The following is a 20,262-nucleotide window of genomic DNA, read 5'->3' on the forward strand; positions in this document are numbered from 1 at the left end:
GTTGCAATTGCTGGGTTGGTTCTGTTTTCAGTCCCGAGTTGCTCTGGAACCAATGGGTGTTGCAGTCCAGTCTGGTTCGGCCCTTACATCAACCAGTGGGAGCTGCAGCCTAGTTGGGGCGACCCACAATAACCCCCACCAGACCGCCCCCTATCCTGGTTTGCTAGTATGTGTAGCAGAAGACCAATCTGTCCCCCATCCCATTTGGCTCTGGTACTTGTCAATGGGTATTAAAGCTTAGTTTTATCTAACCAACTCAACCATCCAGCCCTCACAGATATTGTTGAGTACCTCTCTATCTAGCCATCCCAGCCCCCGTCCTAGTTTTCATGCCCTCCCACGGGAATAGTGACCCAAGAAGGCGCTATTCTCCCACAACTCCAGCTGACAGCACTATCATTACTGAATCCAGGTCAGAATCAATATGCTTTTCCAATTCATTTTCATGGCTGAGTAGTTACCACTGAGCTAATCAATTAAAGATATGTATACCAGTTGTGAACCTTAGAAGTAAAACTGAGTAGATTGATGCTTTGGCCATTCCAGAAATAAACCACAAATTGCTCTCTTGAGGTTTCAGTGTGGATATATTGCTCCCATTTTTATTGATGTGGGGGACTGCGGTGGAGTGATTTCATCCTCATGGAATTACTGCCTTTCATACCATCAGAAAACCTGAATGTTCACAGGCAGCTCTGGGGGAATGTTTATGTGTGTACTTATATGTTGTCGAGGTACCAGTGCCATGGTGGTAGAGTTATAGCCTCAGTAATATTTGATAAACTAATTTTAAAGTCCATGTTCTTTTCTATCCTCATTTGCCATCTATTCATTTGCTACATTTATTCACACCAGCAATCTGAGTGAAATAGAAAGTCGACTTCCGAAAGCAAAGCTGATCACTCTGTGCAGACATGAGTCTGTCCTGAAGTGGATGTGTAACTGTGACCACGGGATGTACCAGGCTGTGGTGGAGATCCTCATTCCCGACGTCCTTAGACCTATTCCTAGTAAGTTCAATGCAGACAAGTACGCATGCTTTTCTTCTCACACATTCCACTCAGGAAGTTTGGGGAAGTGACGTTGCGAACTCGAATGATTCTAGTCTCATTTAGATTTGCAAAGTAGAAAACATGCAACATAGACTATGGCATGAAAGCAGCCTAGAGCAAAACTGTAAAAGGGGGAGAAGGATCTGTTTCCAATCTTTTATTTTCCTGTTGATAAAAAGAAAAGGCCACATTGTAGATTGGTTGCCCCAATAAACCAGTTGTAATACTTCTCCTGGGCCAGTCAATCATGAAGAAATTACTCTTCCAAGAACACAAACCCTTTCAAAAAACAAACAAAAGGGCCCGGCGGCGTGGCCTAGCGGCTAAAGTCCTCGCCTTGAAAGCCCCGGGATCCCATATGGGCGCCGGTTCTAATCCCGGCAGCTCCACTTCCCATCCAGCTCCCTGCCCGTGGCCTGGGAAAGCAGTCGAGGACGGCCCAAAGCTTTGGGACCCTGCACCCGCGTGGGAGACCAGGAAGAGGTTCCTGGTTCCCGGCTTTGGATCGGCGCGCACTGGCCCGTTGTGGCTCACTTGGGGAGTGAAACAGCAGATGGGAGATCTTCCTCTCTGTCTCTCCTCCTCTCTGTATATCCGGCTTTCCAATAATAATAAAATCTTTAAAAAAAAAAAAAAACAAAAAACAAGCAAATAAAAAACCCAAATGACTGAAATCTAATTGCCAGGTTTGCCTCTTATGTAGTCACTATTGATCTTTTGATTTGAAATGATTTTATCTTGGTTTCCAGTGAAGTTGAATACCTTTTACAAAAGAATTTGCTTTGTCACCTACATCATTTTAAGGACTAGAGATGCAGTTTCCATTCATAGTAACAATTAACTAGCATTCTAAGAGAAAAACCTTTGTTACAATGCTAGCATTGCATTCCCACCATGAAGCAAATGGGAATTACCTCTATAGGTTAGATTAGCTTTTTGTAAGTGATGGTGCTTTTTGAACTCCCTTGCAGCAAACAAAGCTATTTACTGTAAGTATCAATATAAATGCTACTTACAGATACTGTGAGAAACAGTTGATACTGTTTTACACATATATCTGCCTGGTACATTTCCCACTGAATGCTGATATTAACAAAATAACTTCCATCTTTTGGCTTGTGAAATTGGCAACCGTGTATGGAAATGAGTTGCATCAACTTATTCTAAAAAAATATAAGTAGAGATTTCGCAAAAGGGGAATGTGCAATTCTTCTTTTGCAAATTACAGTAGACATCCTCAAATGAAAAATTCTTTCTTATATTCCACACTGCCTTGAAACGGATGCTTAGATTCTTTCCATGTAATATCAGTGAACACACACACACACACACACACACCAGGTAAGAATAAGTGAACAAGTGTCCAGCTGGCCTTGTCTAACAGTTATGTACCTTACTGATGCCTTGCACTTTGTGTGCGCCAAGGTTTCTGACTGAAGGTTGTTTCGAAGCAGTGTTGCCATAGTTGTAAGTTCCTAAATCCAATATTCATTGTTTTGCTCCTGCTCTCTGTGCTTGGAGTGATAACCTCCAGAGATGTGGGATGTTCCATATGGTAGCTCATTAGCCTGTGACATCTCAGCACCACTGTGCAGTTTCTCTCATGAGATGGAAGAACGGATGCCAGGCAGTGTTTCCTGTTTGGAGGCAGATCAGCAGCATCCGTAATTAATTAAAGAGTTCTGATTTTACCTCTACTCTAGCATCAGCAGACTTTAACCTGGGAACGTGGCAGTTCCCGAATGTAAATCGTGTATCAGTTTTTCTTGACTTTAAACTCTGTAGTTTTAAATACATAGCACACTTGACCTTCGTTCTTTTGTAAGTTTTAGTTTGAAAGCCAGTTTATTCTGTCAAGTAATTTGTCTCTGCATTCAGCAAACAACCAGTTTTATTTCTGGGAAATTGCCAAAATGCCTCACCATTCCCACCCAGCCAAGGACATCCAGAAATTTAATTGCCAGTCTACAGTGAGGCCTAACAAAATCAAGCTCAATATATAGTTTAGACAGCAGACTTCTGATTGCATACATTTTTAATGTCAATCTTGAGCAGGTTTTAACAAGCCAGTTTTAGAATACAGATGAAATTCCAGGCCAGCCATGTATGAGCGTGTATAATTTGTCAGTCTGTGCAATTTTGATCTCATGAATCCTTATCAAAGAAACAAACTTAATTGTATTTTGAAAAATTGTGTTTTCCTGACTACCTAGTACTTCCCTCTACCATTTTCTGTCCAGATGGAATTTCTTTTTTCAGTAAAAAAAAAAAATAAAGATAACCTAGAATAGCATTTACTAGAAAAAAGAGTAATAGTTGCTTAGTTTGTAGAAAACTTTTATTTTATAATTTGTCAAGTTTCTCTAAAACAAGGTTCATTTTTTCTTTAAGGATTATGCATAGGTTCTAACTTTTTGTCATATGCAGCAATTATTCTGTGTTAGCTTAGGAAAAATGTAATATGCAGGTTGCCTAAGTTGAAACTGGGACATAATGTTATCAAGTTTCAAAATGGGTTAATTTTTTTTTACTCTTTTTCATTTCCATTCATGCCTGCTCTCCATGGTCCTAGTACATAATGAATACAAAGATCTTTTTCGTTCTTTTACCTTTTTGGCTAACATAGGAAACTGGAGATTTCAACATTAGTTCTTAAGACATTTCTGATTCAAGGTTTTCTAATAGATAGTTCTCCTGTTTAAGAGTCTTACGTTGTGGATATTTTTCCTGTTCAACATTTAGATCATTTCAGTCTTTGCTGTCATCTGACCAATGCAATAAATCTTTTTTTAAATATGAGCTGTTTTTGTTAATGAAATAGTAAATTTTTGTCTTTTGCAAATAAATTGATACGCTAAATTCTTTCAAACACCTTTTACAAAGTGATAGAGAAGCAAGTCAGACATATTTTTGTACCGAAATGAATACCAAAAAGAAAAAACAATGAAAAGCATACCATCATTAGCATTAGTGTTATGGGGCACCTTGGCCAAAAATATAAATTCTTGGTTTCTTATTCTAGACTGCATTTTGATAGCACATTATAAGCAACATACAAAGGTTAATTTTCGGTTATGGATACTTCAACACTGATTAAATACCTAAAACTGCTCCTTATAGTACAGAGCCTTCGAAGCAGAGGAAGTTAAATCCTGTGGGATGAATTGCTTCCAACAACCTCAGTAACAAGATCCCTTCATGTAAAATGGTAATAACCGCTTCTGACAACTCAAGATACTTGGAATCACTTTATGTCTACCGTAAAATATCCTATTATGGGTACCCATCATTAGCTCAAGTTTTTACCATATGCAAGAGAGTTTGGAATGGAGTCTGTTAGGAATATATTTTAAAATATCGACCTCCATGGCAAAGATTTCCTCACACTGGTCTCTTATCTCTACCTGCCAGGTGAACTGGACAAAAGCTATCTAAACTTTTCAAGTCAAATAATTGCAACAATGGCCTCACTTTTCAGCTAGCTAGCTCATAGGCTCTACTCAAAACAGATGCAGAGAAGCAGAAGACATTGTGTTTGTTTTCTTTTTAACCAGACATAAGAAAATGGATTTAAAGGTTTGATTTGAAAAACAATCCCACAGAAGAACTTATAAAGGAAATACTTTTAGCTTTGAGCAAAAAGCTAAAGAAAGGAGTATTTTGTGCTAGAAAATATTCACAACTGGTATATGTTGCTGTAAAGAAAAAAAAAAACACAAAGTTTGAATGTTTTCATTTCCTAAAACATGGCATAAGTATCTGGGAAAAAATGGCTTCCAGAAAAGAAAATTATATAAAATGTTAGGAATAATGTTGTAGTTTTGTTGATGAGGACTGAATAATATTGAATGCTGTGGATGTGTGTTTTCCCTTATTCTAGTATAGATTAATATTCTTTGTTATCTTTTTTTCTTCTGCTTTTATTCTTTCACATTTAGGTGCCTTGACCCAAGCCATTCGAAATTTTGAGAAAAGCCTTGAAGGTTGGCTTTCTAATGCCATGAACAACATTCCCCAGAGAATGATACAAACCAAGGTGCACTTGATCTCTTTGTCTTTTCCTTCATGTCTAGGAAAGCATTTCCTCAAGGAAGGAATTCTAATTGTTCGATATACATGAGAGATGTGGGTTATTTTCCTGGAAATAGGGCCACTTATTTCCATGTGGTCCCCTGTCATTAATGCCAGGTTATTTTATTGCGAAATTGGACTGATGATAAGTTTTGTTTTAATTTGGGGACTAAAAATCAAATTCATAGCTGTTTATCAGTGCCATACCCACTGTCCACCTCTCATGAGCTACCTGGTGGTTCAGTCTGCTGTAAAGTAGATAGCCGGAAGTTCTTGCAGCTGGCAAGCCTCTCTGTGAACAAGCAAGGCCTCGTTTTGTCTACATTGCTGTAAAGTTTGCAGTAAATACTCTTATTAGTAAAGGCAGTGTTTCACTGATCTGGCCATCTTAGCTTGTTGCTTTAGACCATGCTGTCAGTATATTTAGACAAGTTAATTTGAATTTTAAATTAAAATTGAGTGAGGTGGAAATTTAGGCTGCTTGGTTACACTAGCAACGCTTCAACTGCTAGGCTGTTTTATTTGTCCATTGAATACTGTATTGGGCAGCAGAGAGGTGGAACAGTTTCATCTCTGCATAAAATTCCCTTTGGCAGGGCAGTTGTAGAATATTACATTAACGTGGACACACACAGTAAGTGTTACTGCTTGTGAGAGAGGAATCCTTTCTAACTTGCAAAATCATAGTCACCACAACACGTCCAACAGCAAAAGCCGTTCCCACCCCAATGTCCTCAAAGTGACTAGAGTAGCAGTAAAAAACAAAACAAAACAAAACAAAACAAAAACCACATTGTCCATCTCTGTGACCACCAGAGTTGATTCGGTAGGTGCACGAAGGGAGAAGATGTTTTCCTCTCCTGCAATTAGCAGTAGGCGGCTGTTTTCAGCTCAGCACTCCATCAGCAAAGGCAGTTTCTCGAGACAGAAGCAACAGCATTGCAGCGTCTGTGACCCCAGGGATCGGAACACTCAGTTTCCCACCCTTCTCCTCTGATGGGGTTTCCATGCCAACTTGAGCAGCTACTTAACCTCTTTAACACAGAATGTGTTTGTAATGGGATGTTTTTGAGAACTAAACAAGGTAACGTATGTGAGGCACTTAGCCCAGTGCCTGGCAAACAGCATGCCTTTGATGAACAGAAACCACAAAAATGGAAAGAAAAGGCCCAGACACTTCTAAGGGCCTGTGAGCTTCCCTTAATAGTTTCCTTGAGTCCTAAAACATCTCACTATTCTCTTTGAAAGATTTATTCATTTTAAAATGTATAACACAGATTTACAGAGAGAAGGAGAGACAAAAAGAGAGAAATCGTTCTTATCTGCTGGTTCACTGCCCAAGTGGCTGCAATGGCCAGAGCTGAGGTGATCTGAAGCAGGCCTGGCAGGAGGATCTTCTGTGGGGTCACCCACATGGGTGCAGGGTCCCAAGGCTTTGGGCCATCCACTACTGCCTTCCCAGGTCACAAGCAGGGATGATTAGAAGTGGAGCAACAGGGACATGAACTGGCACCTGTGTAGGATGCCAGCACCTGAAGGTGAAGGATTAGACTGTTGAGCCACAGTGTCAACCTCCACATCTCATGATTATTGCAGAACAAACCACCCAGGCTAGTTCAGAGTGTTGCTGTAGAATCTCCCAACATGGGTCTGCTCACTCAATGCACAGAAAGCCCATCACCAACATTGGGGTGGTAGAAATAATTTTTATTTATTGCAAAGCATAGAGTATGTGGCCTGGCAGCTATTCCTCAGTCCCTAGTTCTCTAAGGAGTTAATATAAAGATTCTTAAAAGTTTGAAATTGGACCCGAGAACTGTGTTTTCAGCTCGTGTTTGTGTTCAGCTGATTGGTGATACCTTACACTTCAGGAAATTTAGGATGGCCAGGTGGGCCTCCATGGGTATGGTGTGGGGAGAGGATGTTCCATGTAAGTGTTGATAACCTGCTGGTCCAGACCTGGAACTTCCCTCCCTGGATCTAGAATTCCCCTTTAAAAAAAAAAAAAAAAAGAATCCATCTGGACAGTGCTGGCCAGCAGGGTATTTTGTGTTAGAGAAAGAAATGACTTTTGGAGTCCAGTGTTTGCAGCCTTATTGGACCAGCTGTGCCTCTGTCTTAGTTCATTGAATTCTGTTAGATGAAAGATGGGCAAGGACACCTTGGGCAAAAGGAGACAGGTGATACACTGGGTCCTGCCTTTACCTGTGGGGTTTGGTCTCACTGTCAGGAATATGCATCCTGTGCCATTACTACCCACTGCCACCCAACCAAAGGATTGTCCAATTGCTTGGTAAATATATATGCATGGTAACTCAATGCATTGTGGCTCCATACACTCCTGTAAATATGGCTAGGTTTTTCACCTTTTTAAAATGTTAGAATCATTGAATTCACTCTGCACATAACGCATATCCATGAAATCCTAAGAGCAGGTGTTTATCTAGTCTTTCACTTTCCTTCTTACTTTCCTTAATGTCTTCTACCATAAAATGGTTATTTCAGGGTCACAGCAGGAAACCAGGATTGCATCCAAGGCAGTGGTGGGTGGGTGGGGCCAATTACAAGAGGTTTTAAGAAGAGGTGATCTCCAGAGGTGCCCAGGTAAAGCACCTCAGGCTAACAGTTGAAATTACACCTGACCACTTGAAAAGTGAAGAGGTAAAAACCTCGCCTTTAAAAACTTCCTTCTTTTTTCCCCCTGTCTAGAAAGGGAGGGCAGAGGTTCTGAGAGAGACTCTGCCCATTCTTCTCCTTCCCTCCTATCTCTGACTGCTGCCTCTCTCTGGTCTTAGCGAGAGAGCAAAAGAGGACCATATCATTTAATCCTTTAGAGTCACTGAGGCACAGCTGGATGGGGAAGAATGACAAGCGGCTTTTCAGGGGCAGCTCGAGATTTCCTGAATAACCTCTTTAACAATTTCCAATTAATTTTCAAAGAGTATGTCTAGCTGCTCCTCTGATAGGTTTATTACCAGTATATTTGCTTATAAAGGTTATCCGCTCTCATTTTATCTCAGAATCACCCAGGTTTCTATTCAATAAAAAGCAATTAAGAATGAATTTGAATGATATTGGTCTGAAAAGTGTTTTTTTTAATCCAATTAAAAAGGCATGTCTGTATACTTTAATTTTCCATATTTATTTTTAAAAAGGAAATGTTTTTATTTGCCTACTTTCTAATTTATTATACTAAAAAAGGTGAAAAAATGAAAACCAATATTTTTTCTACTTCCCTGGACAAAATCATTTCTAGCTACGGATGAGTAGCTCCTTGCAAGATTGGTTTAATTAAGGCTGCTCTCAAATGTCAAAGAATGTGGGTGTTTGTTTTAATCTTGACCTCAACCCACTCACAGGAAAAATAATACTTGGTTTAAGAAACTTAAGTGCTGTAATTTACAAGTAAACTCTAACCAAGTGAAATTTCAAGTAAGTGTCAAAGGGAAGCATTTAAAATTCGGCAAGGGAGAAAAGATGTAAAGATAATGGTCATTTCTTGTACTGGAAGGAAAAACAAAATCCCCACCAACACAGCGGCTGCATTGGGTATCCTCACAGGTTGCCGCTGTAAGCGCCTTTGCCCAGACTCTGCGCAGGTACACGTCTCTCAACCACCTGGCCCAGGCAGCTCGCACCCTGCTTCAGAACACCTCCCAGATCAACCAGATGCTCAACGACCTCAACCGGGTAGACTTCGCCAACCTCCAGGTACTCTGCATTCACACGGCTTCTCTCCCCAATGGGGACTGCTCCGCACCTCTGCCTTGTAGGTAGACTGCCAAGGTGTCTGGTCTTGTAAGGTGATGAGGAATCTTACCTGGCCAAGACCAGTAATTCGCAAGTGGTGACAATCATCTCATCAGTGAAATGGGGCAAAAAAAATTACGTCTCCTACCAGTGGTTACTTGAGCAAGTTTCATAACTACAAGGAACTCTATTAAACTCCTGGCTCCGAAGACAGGAACTAGGAGCTCTTCTGGGTCTCCCACGTGGGTAAAGGATCCCAAGGCTTTGGGCCATCCTCGACTGCTTTCCCAGGCCACAAGCAGGGAGCTGGATGGAAAGTGAAATAGCCAGGATTAGAACCAGCGCCCTTATGTGATCCTGACACGTTCAAGGCAAGGACTTTAGCCACTAGACCATTGGGCCCGGCCCTTAATAAGATATTAATAGTAGAATATTGTGTATAATATATAAAATGTTATAATAATAGGATATAGTAATATCCTATTAGTTTGGAAATGGTGGCTGTCCTACAGAATTAATCATAGAAAGAAAGACAAATATAAGGTTGATATTCTTAGAATAAGCAAAGTGTAGCTTAAAATAGTGAAATTACATGTAAGTTTCAATATTGTATAGTACTCGAAGAGTTTAAAAGTTTGAAAAAGTTGCTTTCAAGATAGCTATCAATCTATTCACTATTTCATTTTTTCCTAATTATAATCTTTTCCTCATATATTTAAGAGAATTTTTCTTTTGTACTCTCGTTGGCTTTCTGGTCTCTTTAATTGTAACATTCTAATAACCTCATTCTCTAATCACATAAAAGTGTTGTTTTTCTTCTGCATTGTTGACTAAATAGGTTTGGGTGGTCTGAGCTGACAGCCCAACTGTTGTGCATACTTATCTAGGTGTTTAAAAGGCACTTGTATTTGGAAGTTTCTGAAGACTTGTCATTTTGGTTTTAACCTTTTTATGAGTTAAGAACGTTTTTAAATGATCATTCTTGAGTTTTTCAATTAAAAAAATATAGTACACTCCATGGTTAGCATGTTTGGTCTAGCTCTCTAACACCAACTTCTTAAAGAATGATGTACATAAGAGTCATACTGACAAACAGGGTGAGTTATCCAAAAAAGGGGGGGGGGATGGGGAAAGTATAACAGCATTTGAAAGCCAGAAAAAATGTGTCAGGGGTTCATTTCTTTGAGTAATGGTTTAGATTAATAACTTTTCCTGACAAAATCTAATTCCCAAATAAATAATGAGTTTGAATTTCTGGAAAGAAATGAAATGAAATTCTGGCACAGGTACCTGTAAGATTTTCCTTCCTTTTATCCATGCACAAGCCAGGGTGACCTCCCCACTATGGTACAGAGATCCAGTCTGGTAATCTGAAGAACTTCCAGAGATCTGCTGTACAGCAAAGTGCGCTGTACTCCTAAAAAGGGTGAAGATAGCATTTTTTATGTAATTAAAAGGATACTTAGATGTTAATAAAAACACTAAACACTAACTCCCGATGCTTTCTTGATGCTTGAAAAATGTTCCCTGGCTCTCCTCAGGGACGGCCCTTACATTGCTGTAAAAAAACTTGTAGTCATTAGACAGCATAAATTCAAGATCTTAACCGTTCTTTTAAATAAGTGTGACAATAAGCAGAGATAAAGTTGCAAGATTACTAACTCCAGCTTTATTCATAATAATAAAACGGAGTAACCAACAGATATCTTAACTGTATAAACTTATTGATACAAATAATAATACATTAATGTAATGAAACAAATCCATTCCCTGAAAATTAGGGTAGCTCCACATCTGCCTCCATGAGAAACAGTAATTCATCTCTGAGCTGAATATATAGTTTCATATATTATTATCCTCTTTTAAGTATTTCTTTATGGATAAGGATAACTATTTTAAACACATACATGTGTAAGCTAGTATAGTATAAATATAAATAGATTTATAAAGAGCATAATGTTGCATGTATTACATATAAAGGTACTTCACAAAGTTTGATCAGAAATGAAATTAAACTGTCAATTTACTTTGCTGCAAGAAAGTTTTCCAATAGATGCACATTTTTCATAATAATCATTTTCCATGTCCTTTTAAAAGCACTTTGAATTAATGAATGCATATGTTTTATGTGAATGTGAAAGCTTCGAGGTTATATACATCAACATGTATCTTGTTTTTTATTTTTACTTGTGTTTTCAGGCTTTGTTCCTATAATTACATTTGCATGTTCTTACACTATGCAAATTGATGTTTAGATGGTAACAGCTAGAAGAATTTATGATTAATTGGACAAAAAGAAACAAAGCTAGTGGATCTCAACAACTGAGGTATAGCAGGAACCATGGATTTCCCTGGGGAAATCAAAGGAACTGGGATTGGGATGTTTTGCATTGGAAATGCCTCCAAGTTGAAATGACCCTTGAAGAGATAGAGTCAAAGGAAGAGATGTGGATGGCGATCTGAGATTTATTTGATTGAATTGCTCAATGGTTCAAACACTCTTGTTACCAGAAACTTGTCTAAAGTTAAACGTAAGAAAACTAAGGTCTGCCTAGACCAGATTAATTGCATGACATCCATTTGGTTGATCAAGACTTAGATTAAAAACCTGGTTCTCTGATGGCAGAAAAGAAGCAACCAATGGAATTAGAGAAAATATTTGCACACTACACAACTGGTAGGGGACTAAAATCCAGATTTTACAAAGAGCTTTAGAAACCCAGGAACAGTAAAACAAACAACCCAGTGAAGAAATGGGTGAAGGAGATGAACAGACATTTTTTCAAAAGAACAGATTCAAATGAATAACAGACATATAAAAAGATGGTCAGGCTCCCTAGCCTCTAGAGAGATACAAATGGGACCTGGTGGCATGGCCTAGCGGCTTAAGTCCTCGCCTTGATTGTGCCGGATCCCATATTGGCACTGGTTCTAATCCCGGAAGCTCCACTTCCCATCCAGCTCCCTGCTTGTGGCCTGGGAAAGCAGTCGAGGACGGCTCAAGGCTTTGGGACCCTGCACCCATGCAGGAGACCTGCAGAAAGTTCCTGGCTCCTGGCTTCAGATTGGCACAGCACCAGCCATTGTGCTCACTTGGGGAGTGAATCATCTGACGGAGGATCTTCCCCTCTGTCTCTCCTCCTCTGTGTATATCTGACTTTGTAACAAAAGAAATAAATCTTTTTTTCAAAAAAAGAAAGAGATAGAAATGAAAACACTTAAATAGCAGACTGATGGAACTGTAACTCCTTATGAAGAAATGTACTGTCGTGACAATATGGGAAAAATGGATCGGGAGTTGCATATTGTGGGGAGGAGAATCCCAGACTACACAGAATTGTATGAAAATTTCAAAAATTAAAATTAAAATTAAAAAAAAGTTTAAAAGGAAAACTACATTGAGATTCCAGATAACTTCAGTGAGTTTAGCGTACATTCAGAACTCTATGAATAACACCTGCTGGTGTGAATGTGGGGAGAATGTACCCTCCTTCACTGATGGCGAGAGTGTAGACGAGTGCAACCACTATGGAAATCAGTATGGAGAGTGCTTAGAGAATTGCAAATAAACCTGCCATATGACCCAGATAACCCACTCCTAGGCCCCCACAACGGCCCAGGGGCCGCTCCCTGCCTGAGTATTTCTAGGTAGAGCCCTACAGCCTGGAGGAAGACACACACAGCCTGGCCAATGATGATGAGGGTGGCCCAGAGCTGGACCCCGACTATGGCACAGCCCCTAGGAGGAGGCCTGAGTGCGGGTGCGGGCTGTGTGCCAGGTGAACACCCTGATCCTATCCTACCCATCATGACCACCAGCAATCACTGCCACCTCCTCCAGGAAGTCCGCGTTCTGCTCCCCCAGTGAAACTGCTCATGTCGAGTTGGTTAGGCATGCTTCGATATGATCTGACTTTGGCTCTCCTAAATGCAGGCACACAGGAGGGTGTGGGTTAGACTGAGCAGCCACCTGATGGCTTTGTAGCCAGTGAAAGACTCTGGGGTTCCTACAGGCACTGGGATTCCTCTTCCTGGAACCCAAGGACCCTGGGCCTTCTTCTCCTCTCCTCTCATCTGTGGAGCCCAAGTTTCTACACCTGCAGAGCAGGCCCCAGTGCCAGTCACCTGATCCCCCTCCTCCAAGCCCTCTTACCCTTCTTAGCTTTCTGGAAAGTGGCTGCAACCCACAGGGATCCCCTGAGAGCCTCAGTACCCTCAACGGGTGTTCCTCTTGGGAAAGCCTTATCTAGGTAGGATCACCTACTTCCCTCCCCCCAGCTCCACTGCATCCTGGTGCCAGTCAGAGATGGGGGTGTTGCAGGAAGGGGAAGGGATCCAGGAGGCACTATAGGAGTGAGTGAGTGACAGGCGGATTTAACTCCAGTTCTGTCCTGATTGGTTCTTACCCAGACTGGCTTTTGTACTAGGAGCCAGGGTACAGTTGCCCCTGGCCCAGCCCTGCTCCATCAGAGAGCACCTGGTCCCCAGGAGTAGGTATCAGCAGGTTCATGGGGACCTGCCCACCTGCACAGGACCTACGCGGACATGGCAAAGGATGGCACAGGTGGTGAGCTGCAGCTAGAGGAGTGGGTCCCGTTCCCTGCAGCGACCACACCCCTGGCCCAGCCCAAGCGGGGCAGATTCAGCAGCCTGGACCAGGTGGCACAATGCTTGCCCTCAGTAGACAGCACCGCAAGGAGCCACGCTGGTGGGACCTGAAGCTGCCTGAGGTGCTGGCCATGCTGCAGCATCCCGTGGAGCCCATGAAGGCCAACGCTGCTGCCTACCTGCAGCCTCTCCTGTGGCTGGGAAGCTGGCAACAATGCTGCCATCCGGGATTGTAGTAGCATACCAGCCTTGGTGCGCCTGCTGTGGGCCACCCAGGACAATGAGGTCCCATAGCTTGTCACTGGCAAGTGGCACCTGGCCACACCTGTGTGACCCCAACCCCACATTTCCCTAGGAAGAGAGTGGAAAGAGTAGTGGTTTAGCCTGGGAGTGGGGAGGCAGTGGTGAACACCCTGGTGGCCAGGAGTGCGGGCTGCTAGGACAGCTTAGTCAGGTGGCAGGGTAAGACAGGTGCCCCAGTCACAGCAGGGCACTGCAGGCCTCCTTCCTACCCTGCCCCAGTGGCATCACAAGACCATCTCTACAAGGCCTTGGGGCCAGAAGACAGCAGGGAGCATCTGCCTTACCACCTCCCTGCCCCACTGCACCCAGTGCTCCTACCGTTCCTCACCCCCAAGCTGGAAGCTGCTGCTCAGTGCCCCTTGTCTCTCTGGCCTGGGTCAGGAGGGCCTCCAATGCCTCTCACAGTCTTCCTGATGCCAACCTGGGCACAAGGAAGGTGGCAGGTTCTGAGTGGCAGGGGGGCTCCCAGGAAGGGGGGGGACTTGGGTCGGCACACAGCCTGCCATCTGTGGCACCCGCAGGCACCCTCTGGAACCTGTCATCATACGAGCCCCTGAAGATGATCATCATCCACCATGGCCTGCAGACCCTCACTCACGAGGTCATTCAGGCTGGCAGCATGAACCCAACAAGGACTCCAAGCCAAGGGACGCTGAGTGGACAACCGTCTTCAAGAACACATTGGCTGCTTGATGTGTGGGCAGTGCCAACCCACACCCTGCCCACCACCCTAGATGCCTGCTGTCCTTCCAGGCTATGTGTGGGGAGTACTCAGTGTTGTCAGGAATTTCTTGGCCCACCTCTGGCCCTTCCAATTTACCCCAGAAGCTGCCATCTCCCTGGGGGAGGTGCTAGGCTGTGGCAAAGTCCATTTTGGAGAGGAACACAAGCCCTCCAAGCAAGCCAGGGCTGGGGCGGGGATGAGGCTGGAGAAAGCCCCTTGGTGGAGGCTGGGGACTCACCAGTGTCCTCCACTCCATTGGGCCCCCAGGAATGTGGGCTAAGACAGCACCAAAACGTGTTGGAGTCTCTGGCAGTGCTGGGGGCTAGTGGATGCCCTCCTGCATGCCCTTCAATTGGCGGTGGGCAGGAGGGACACAGATAACAAGGTGGGTGGGACAGAGTGGGGGTGGTCTCAAAACCTCCTGCTGAAGGTCTAGGAGCCAGCTGGTGCAGGAGCTGGAACTGAATCTGTCCAGGACAATGTAGAGAAGAATGGCTGTGTGGGTCTGCAGTGTTCTGAATATGCCCCCACAGAAATGGCCATAGCCCCTCCCTGCCAAGTCTCACTCATCTGGATCTGCTCCCCATTCCCAGGCTTCCCAGGCAGGCTGGGGGCACACTGGCTAGGAGGGTGAGTGTTCCCAAGCCCTGAGGTCCCGCCTCACGCTCACCTCCCCTCTCTTGAACCCTCACAGTCAGTAGAGAACTACGTGTGCATCCTGTGGAACCTGTCGCACCATGTGCACAAGGAGGTGCCTGGAGCTGACAGGTACCAGACAGCACCGCTGCGGGCTTCCAGCAACGGAGGCGGGATGATGCTTCTTTCTTCGGTGGAAAGAAGGCCAAAGGTGAGTGCATGAGATAGGGTCCTGCCTGGTTATAGCCCCATCCCTCCCCTTTCCCAGACGGCAGGCAACTCCAGAGAGCCCAGACAGCAGGCAACTCAAGAGGCTGGAGGACTCTTAACCCGGAGCCAGGAAGGGGGCAAACGGCCTATGGGGGAAGCCAGGGTGTGAGTTCCAGCCCTGCCCCTATGCAGTGTAGGCCACAGGTATGGAGGGGGTGGGGGCAAGGAAGGGCAGAGGAAGAGGGCAGGAAGGAGAGCCTGCGATGGGCCCTACCTGTGCTCACCTCTGGGGAAGGTGCAGCAGGCCTGTCACCTGGCAGAGTACCCCTGGACATGTCCTGTCTTCCTGCCCTGCCTTCTGGCCACCACCCCCCAGGCAGCAGCTACTGCTGCAGAGCCTGTTTGCACCTCTGAGCCCTAGCTTTCCCTGGGGTGTTCAGTCTTGCTCCCCGCCACCCTGACCCCAGGGTGTGCGGTGGAGACATAGGGGACACTGGAAGGATACCTCCACTGAGGCTGCTCTCCTCCTGTGCTTCCTGTGGCCACCCAGAAGACTGGTTCCATCAAGGTAAGTGACATCTGTGTGTCTGCATGGTCCCTGCCCTCAGCCAGGCTAGAGGGCTCACACTATCACTGCCTTGACAACCACAGGGCAGTGAGTACCCAGGAAAGCCACTCAGTCCCCGTCCCCAATTCTCAGGCCCATCACCCTGGCTGCTGTCTCCATGCCAACTGCTTGGAGACAGACAGACACACACACACACACACAGGAGCAGGAATGCATTCCCCCACCCAGCAGCTTGGTGAGAGGCCAGCCCAAGGGGCTACTCCTGCAACCTCAGACTCCAATACATAAGGAAGGCTGGGGCAGTGCCGAGAGGGGGCACATGCAGGGCCCCAGAGATGTCTGATGGCTCCCCCAGGAGGCCCTGTGCCTATCTAAATTAAGCTTTGCTCCCTTCTGGGGGAGTTAGGAGCTGTGGCTTGGGTGCCTGGAGGTGGAGGGCTGGGTGCCTGCTAGGAGGGAGCATTCCGCTTGCTCACCAAGTTGTACTCCTGGCAGTTTTTCTGTCTGTACCCATTGCCGTCCTGCCCACATGCAGCTGCCCAGGAACCCTAAGGAGTCACATGACGTGCCTCTCAGCATGTGATGCGGGCGCCACAGGCCCTAGGCCTCCTCATGGCTACCACTGCCTTGTCCTCTGGTCCACCTGTCCGCGTGGCACCAGATGGCTGTAAGCAGTGCCTGCCTCCAGATGGGGAGTGCTCTCTGGGGTCTCTGGGCAGGAGAGACCCATCCTGGCATGCTTCTGCCCACCCCACCCCAACCCCAGCCCAGGGTCCACCTCACCTCTAGCCATCCTTCTCTTCTAGGGAAGAATGATGGTGAGACAGACCAGAACTTTGACACGCTGGACCTGCCCAAGCAGACAGAAGCCACCAAAGGTGAGCCAGTGCTGCAACAAAGCCAGTGCTGCTGCAGTGGGCCCCAGCTCTATAGGCGATCACAGATGTGAGGTTCCTGAGAGGTCCTTGGGGACATATGCAGAGTCAGGATCAATGTCATGGGTCAGTTGATTGGGGGTTGCTGGGAAGATAAGTCCTAGAGGGCAGCAGACAGCAGGTGAGAGGTGGGGCTGAAGGACAGACACCTGGGTTGGAAACTTGGGGGTGCGGTGTGGCCAGACCCAGGAATGCAGATGGGCTGGGGGCCCTGGGGGTGGGGCGCGGGCGTGGGTGCATCCCCCACCTGTTGAGTTCCTGTGGCTGTGTGCTGTCTACTCAGATCCTGCCTGCCTGAGAGGCTTCCCAGTGGGTGGAGGTGGCCAAGCGACCCCAATCATTGGGGGAAACAGGGAGTCTAGGGGAAAGGGGTACATCACAGGTAGAGAGGAAGACAGCTTCCTGAGACAGGACAGGCAGGTGTGGAGGGCCGCCTTGGAAGCTCTGCGTGTGCACCATGTGGAGTGCCAGCTGTGGAGGAACCTGGAAGGCGGGCCCTGTTGCTAGGGGCGTGGCCCTGGTTGTTCAGTTCTGGCTAGGTAGTGGGTGGAGTCCCTACTTGCACTGCACTCTCAATTCTTTAGGGATGGAAGGATAGTGGGTCCTGTTGTTAGCAGCTGTGGCTGGTGAGACCCCGCCTCCTGAGTTGGCAAGCTTGTTGCCCAGTTCTTCAGTAAGGAGAATCAAAAGAAGGAATAACTTTACCCAAACCGTGACCTCCTGACTGGAGCCTGTTTGTCCCTCTGTGAAATAGGAGCGCTTTGTCCCTGGGGGTGGCCAAAACAAGTGATTCCGTTGATAATAAACATTCCCTGTTCCACATGCATCCCTGACTCTCCCTGTCCACTAGAGTGCCCAACAGGGCATGGGTTGATGGGTGAAGGACGAGGCCCTGGAGTGACTGTGAACAGCAGGTGCTCTGTGCATGCCCAGACTTTGAGCTGCTGTCCCAGCCTGAGGTGGTGTGGTTCTATGGTTCAACCTTTCCCTCCTCATGGAGAGCTGAAATTTCAATACCCTGGAGGCAGCCACCGGAGTCCTGCAGAACCTCAGCACCGGCAATTGGATGGTGAGTTGGGAGGCCTGCCCTGGGCACTGCACAGGCTCGGGACCCCACTGCTGGGCAATAGCAGGAGGAAGGAGTGGCCCTTGAACTGCTGGCCTGGGGACTACAGCACAGCCCAGCTGGTGGGGACAGCTAGAGTCAGGGAGCTAGTCTGCACTAAGCATCCCATCCCCAAATCGCCCCAGTGGGCCCTCTACATCTGTGCCATGGTGAGCAAAGAGCGCAGGCTCCAGGTGCTGGTGGAGCTGCTGCAGTCTGAGACGAACAAGGTGTTGCAGATCATGGCCATTGCACTGCGGATCCTCTCGCTGGACCTGCGCAACAAAGATCTCATTGGTGAGAGAGGAGCCAGGCAGGCCGGGATGCGCAGGGGAGGGGGAGCAGTGGAAGATGGGTGGTTCTGGAGCTCTCCTGGCAGCATGATGTCCTGGGGCCCTCCTGGTGCCGGCCCTCACCCACCTCCGTGCCACAGGGACGCCATTTTTCCTGTAGCTGCAGGGCAGAGGCGTGTCCTAACACCTGTCTTTGCCTCATGCCTGCCTAGGGAGCTATGCCATGGCAGAGATGGTGCGAAAGGTGCTGAATGCGCAAGCTGTCCCGCACCCTGGAGCACGCCTGGAGGAAGACACGGTGTTGGCCGTGTTCAGCACCATCCACGAGATTGTGTCCGACAGCCTGGACAATTGGCGATGGCTCCTGCAGGCTCGCTGTGTGCCCTCTGCGCTAGCAGGTGCGCGACATAGACAGGGCTAGCTGGCAGGTGGGCAGGGCTCTGGGCAGGTTAGCAGGTGGATGGGATTTGGGGCGGGGTCTGGTGAGGGAGGCGTGGCTAGTGGTTACTGACCCCACCCCAGGACCACCACAGCCAATCATTGGGGAGGCGAAGGAGGCATCGCACCTGCTGCAGACCTTGTGGAGCTAAAACGAGCTGCATGGGGCCCTGCAGAAGGACGGCTGGACCAAAGCGCCCTTCCAAGTGCGGGCTGCCCTCCCCTCTGCCATCTCAAGTCCAAGCTGGAGGAGAAGGTGATGCAAGCTCACCCCGGAGATTGCCTCTACCCTGTGCTTTCTCAGTCCTACAGCAGCAGCCAACAAGGTGCCTAAGGGAGCACAGAGCCCCAGGGGCTTCGATGACAGCACACTGCCATTGGTGGTCAAAGGCCTGGCTGCGTGAGGCTGACCGGTGGTGAGGTGGTAGAGAAGAAGTACCCTGCGTGGCTGGGGGCCTGGATCCCTGCTCGCTGGGGATTCTTGGTCACATGCCACCTGCTTAAGCGCCACTGCAGGGGTGGGGGTGGTGCATTGCTGATGGGCAGAGGCCAGGCAGGGGTGCCAAGAAGTGGGCAGCAAAGGATGTCCATCCCGTCTTGGCAGACCACAGCTCACGCCTGCTCTCACCCTTGCAGACAGCGAGAAGGCAGGTAGCTGGTAAGTGATTCCTCTGGACACATTTGGCCCACTGGGTGAGTGCAGGTGCTGTGTGGCTTGTGGGAAGAAGGGTGGGCAGGTGGGATGGGTCGTGGAAAGGAGGGCAGGCAGATGGGAGGCCCTAAGCTGATGCTGGGAAGGCCTGCTGGCTGGACGATCGATGTCCAGTCACAGCCCTACCCCATTTAGGGGTCGGTGGGAGTGTCAACAGCAGGTGCTGGCATGCTCCTACAGTGCCACTCCTTAGTCCTCTCCTCTGCTGTCCCCAGACGGCTGCTACACCACTTGTACCACAGGGAACACAGGGCCTGGGGTACTGACCCAATGGGGTCAGCCTCCAAAAAGAAGTCATTGAAAGTAAGTAGTGATTGGCTGCCAGGGAAGGGGGTGGGAGCACCCTCCCCTCCTCAAAAGCATCCAGTTGCAGTCCTGAAGTCCTGAGCCCTGGGCCACTGGGGGCCAGGGAGCACAGTTGAGCTGTCCACCCTTGCTGGGAAGGAGAGTAGGGTCTGGGCTCTGCATGTGTGTGCTAGGCGAGGCCCACCACCTGCCCCCTGCCAGTTCTCCTGGCTTCACGCACAGACCAGTGCACCCGCCAGCTCCGACCAGCTTGGATCCTCCCTTGGCACTGTGGTAGCGGACACATCCTCAGGCCCATCCCCCAAACTCCCCCCACTAACCTAACTGCTGTGTTCTGCCTCTTAACCCTGCTGCGCTCCAGCCTGCCCACTCACCCACCCACTGTGCCTGCGTGCCTGCTGCAGCCCAACCCGGGTAGGAAGGTTCCTCCTCCCAGGCCCAGCAGGCAGGCGGTCAGGCTGGTGGACTCCTTGGGGGACACTAAGCCTCAGCCTGTTGACTCCTGCGTCCAGCTTGCATGCCTGGTATGTTGTTCTCTGCCCTGGCAGTTC

The 20,262-nt window shown here is 47.2% G+C and overlaps 1 protein-coding gene and 1 pseudogene across 1 annotated transcript in view; both read left to right on the forward strand.

Annotated features, from left to right (window-relative positions):
• LOC131478080 (transcription factor RFX3-like) overlaps positions 1 to 9,726 on the forward strand; it is a 94,231-nt gene extending 84,505 nt beyond the window's left edge. Inside the window, 5 exon segments of the mRNA XM_058655667.1 lie at positions 361 to 412; positions 856 to 1,010; positions 4,991 to 5,088; positions 8,685 to 8,834; positions 9,712 to 9,726. Coding sequence (XP_058511650.1) covers positions 361 to 412; positions 856 to 1,010; positions 4,991 to 5,088; positions 8,685 to 8,834; positions 9,712 to 9,726 — 470 coding nt within the window.
• A 2,645-nt stretch (positions 9,727 to 12,371) lies between these two features.
• Positions 12,372 to 19,097, forward strand: LOC131478081 (splicing regulator ARVCF-like; annotated as a pseudogene).
• The last annotated feature ends 1,165 nt before the right edge of the window (positions 19,098 to 20,262 follow it).

The sequence above is a fragment of the Ochotona princeps genome, chromosome 27 (genome assembly GCF_030435755.1).
Source record: "Ochotona princeps isolate mOchPri1 chromosome 27, mOchPri1.hap1, whole genome shotgun sequence".
NCBI classification, from domain to species: Eukaryota; Metazoa; Chordata; class Mammalia; order Lagomorpha; family Ochotonidae; genus Ochotona; species Ochotona princeps.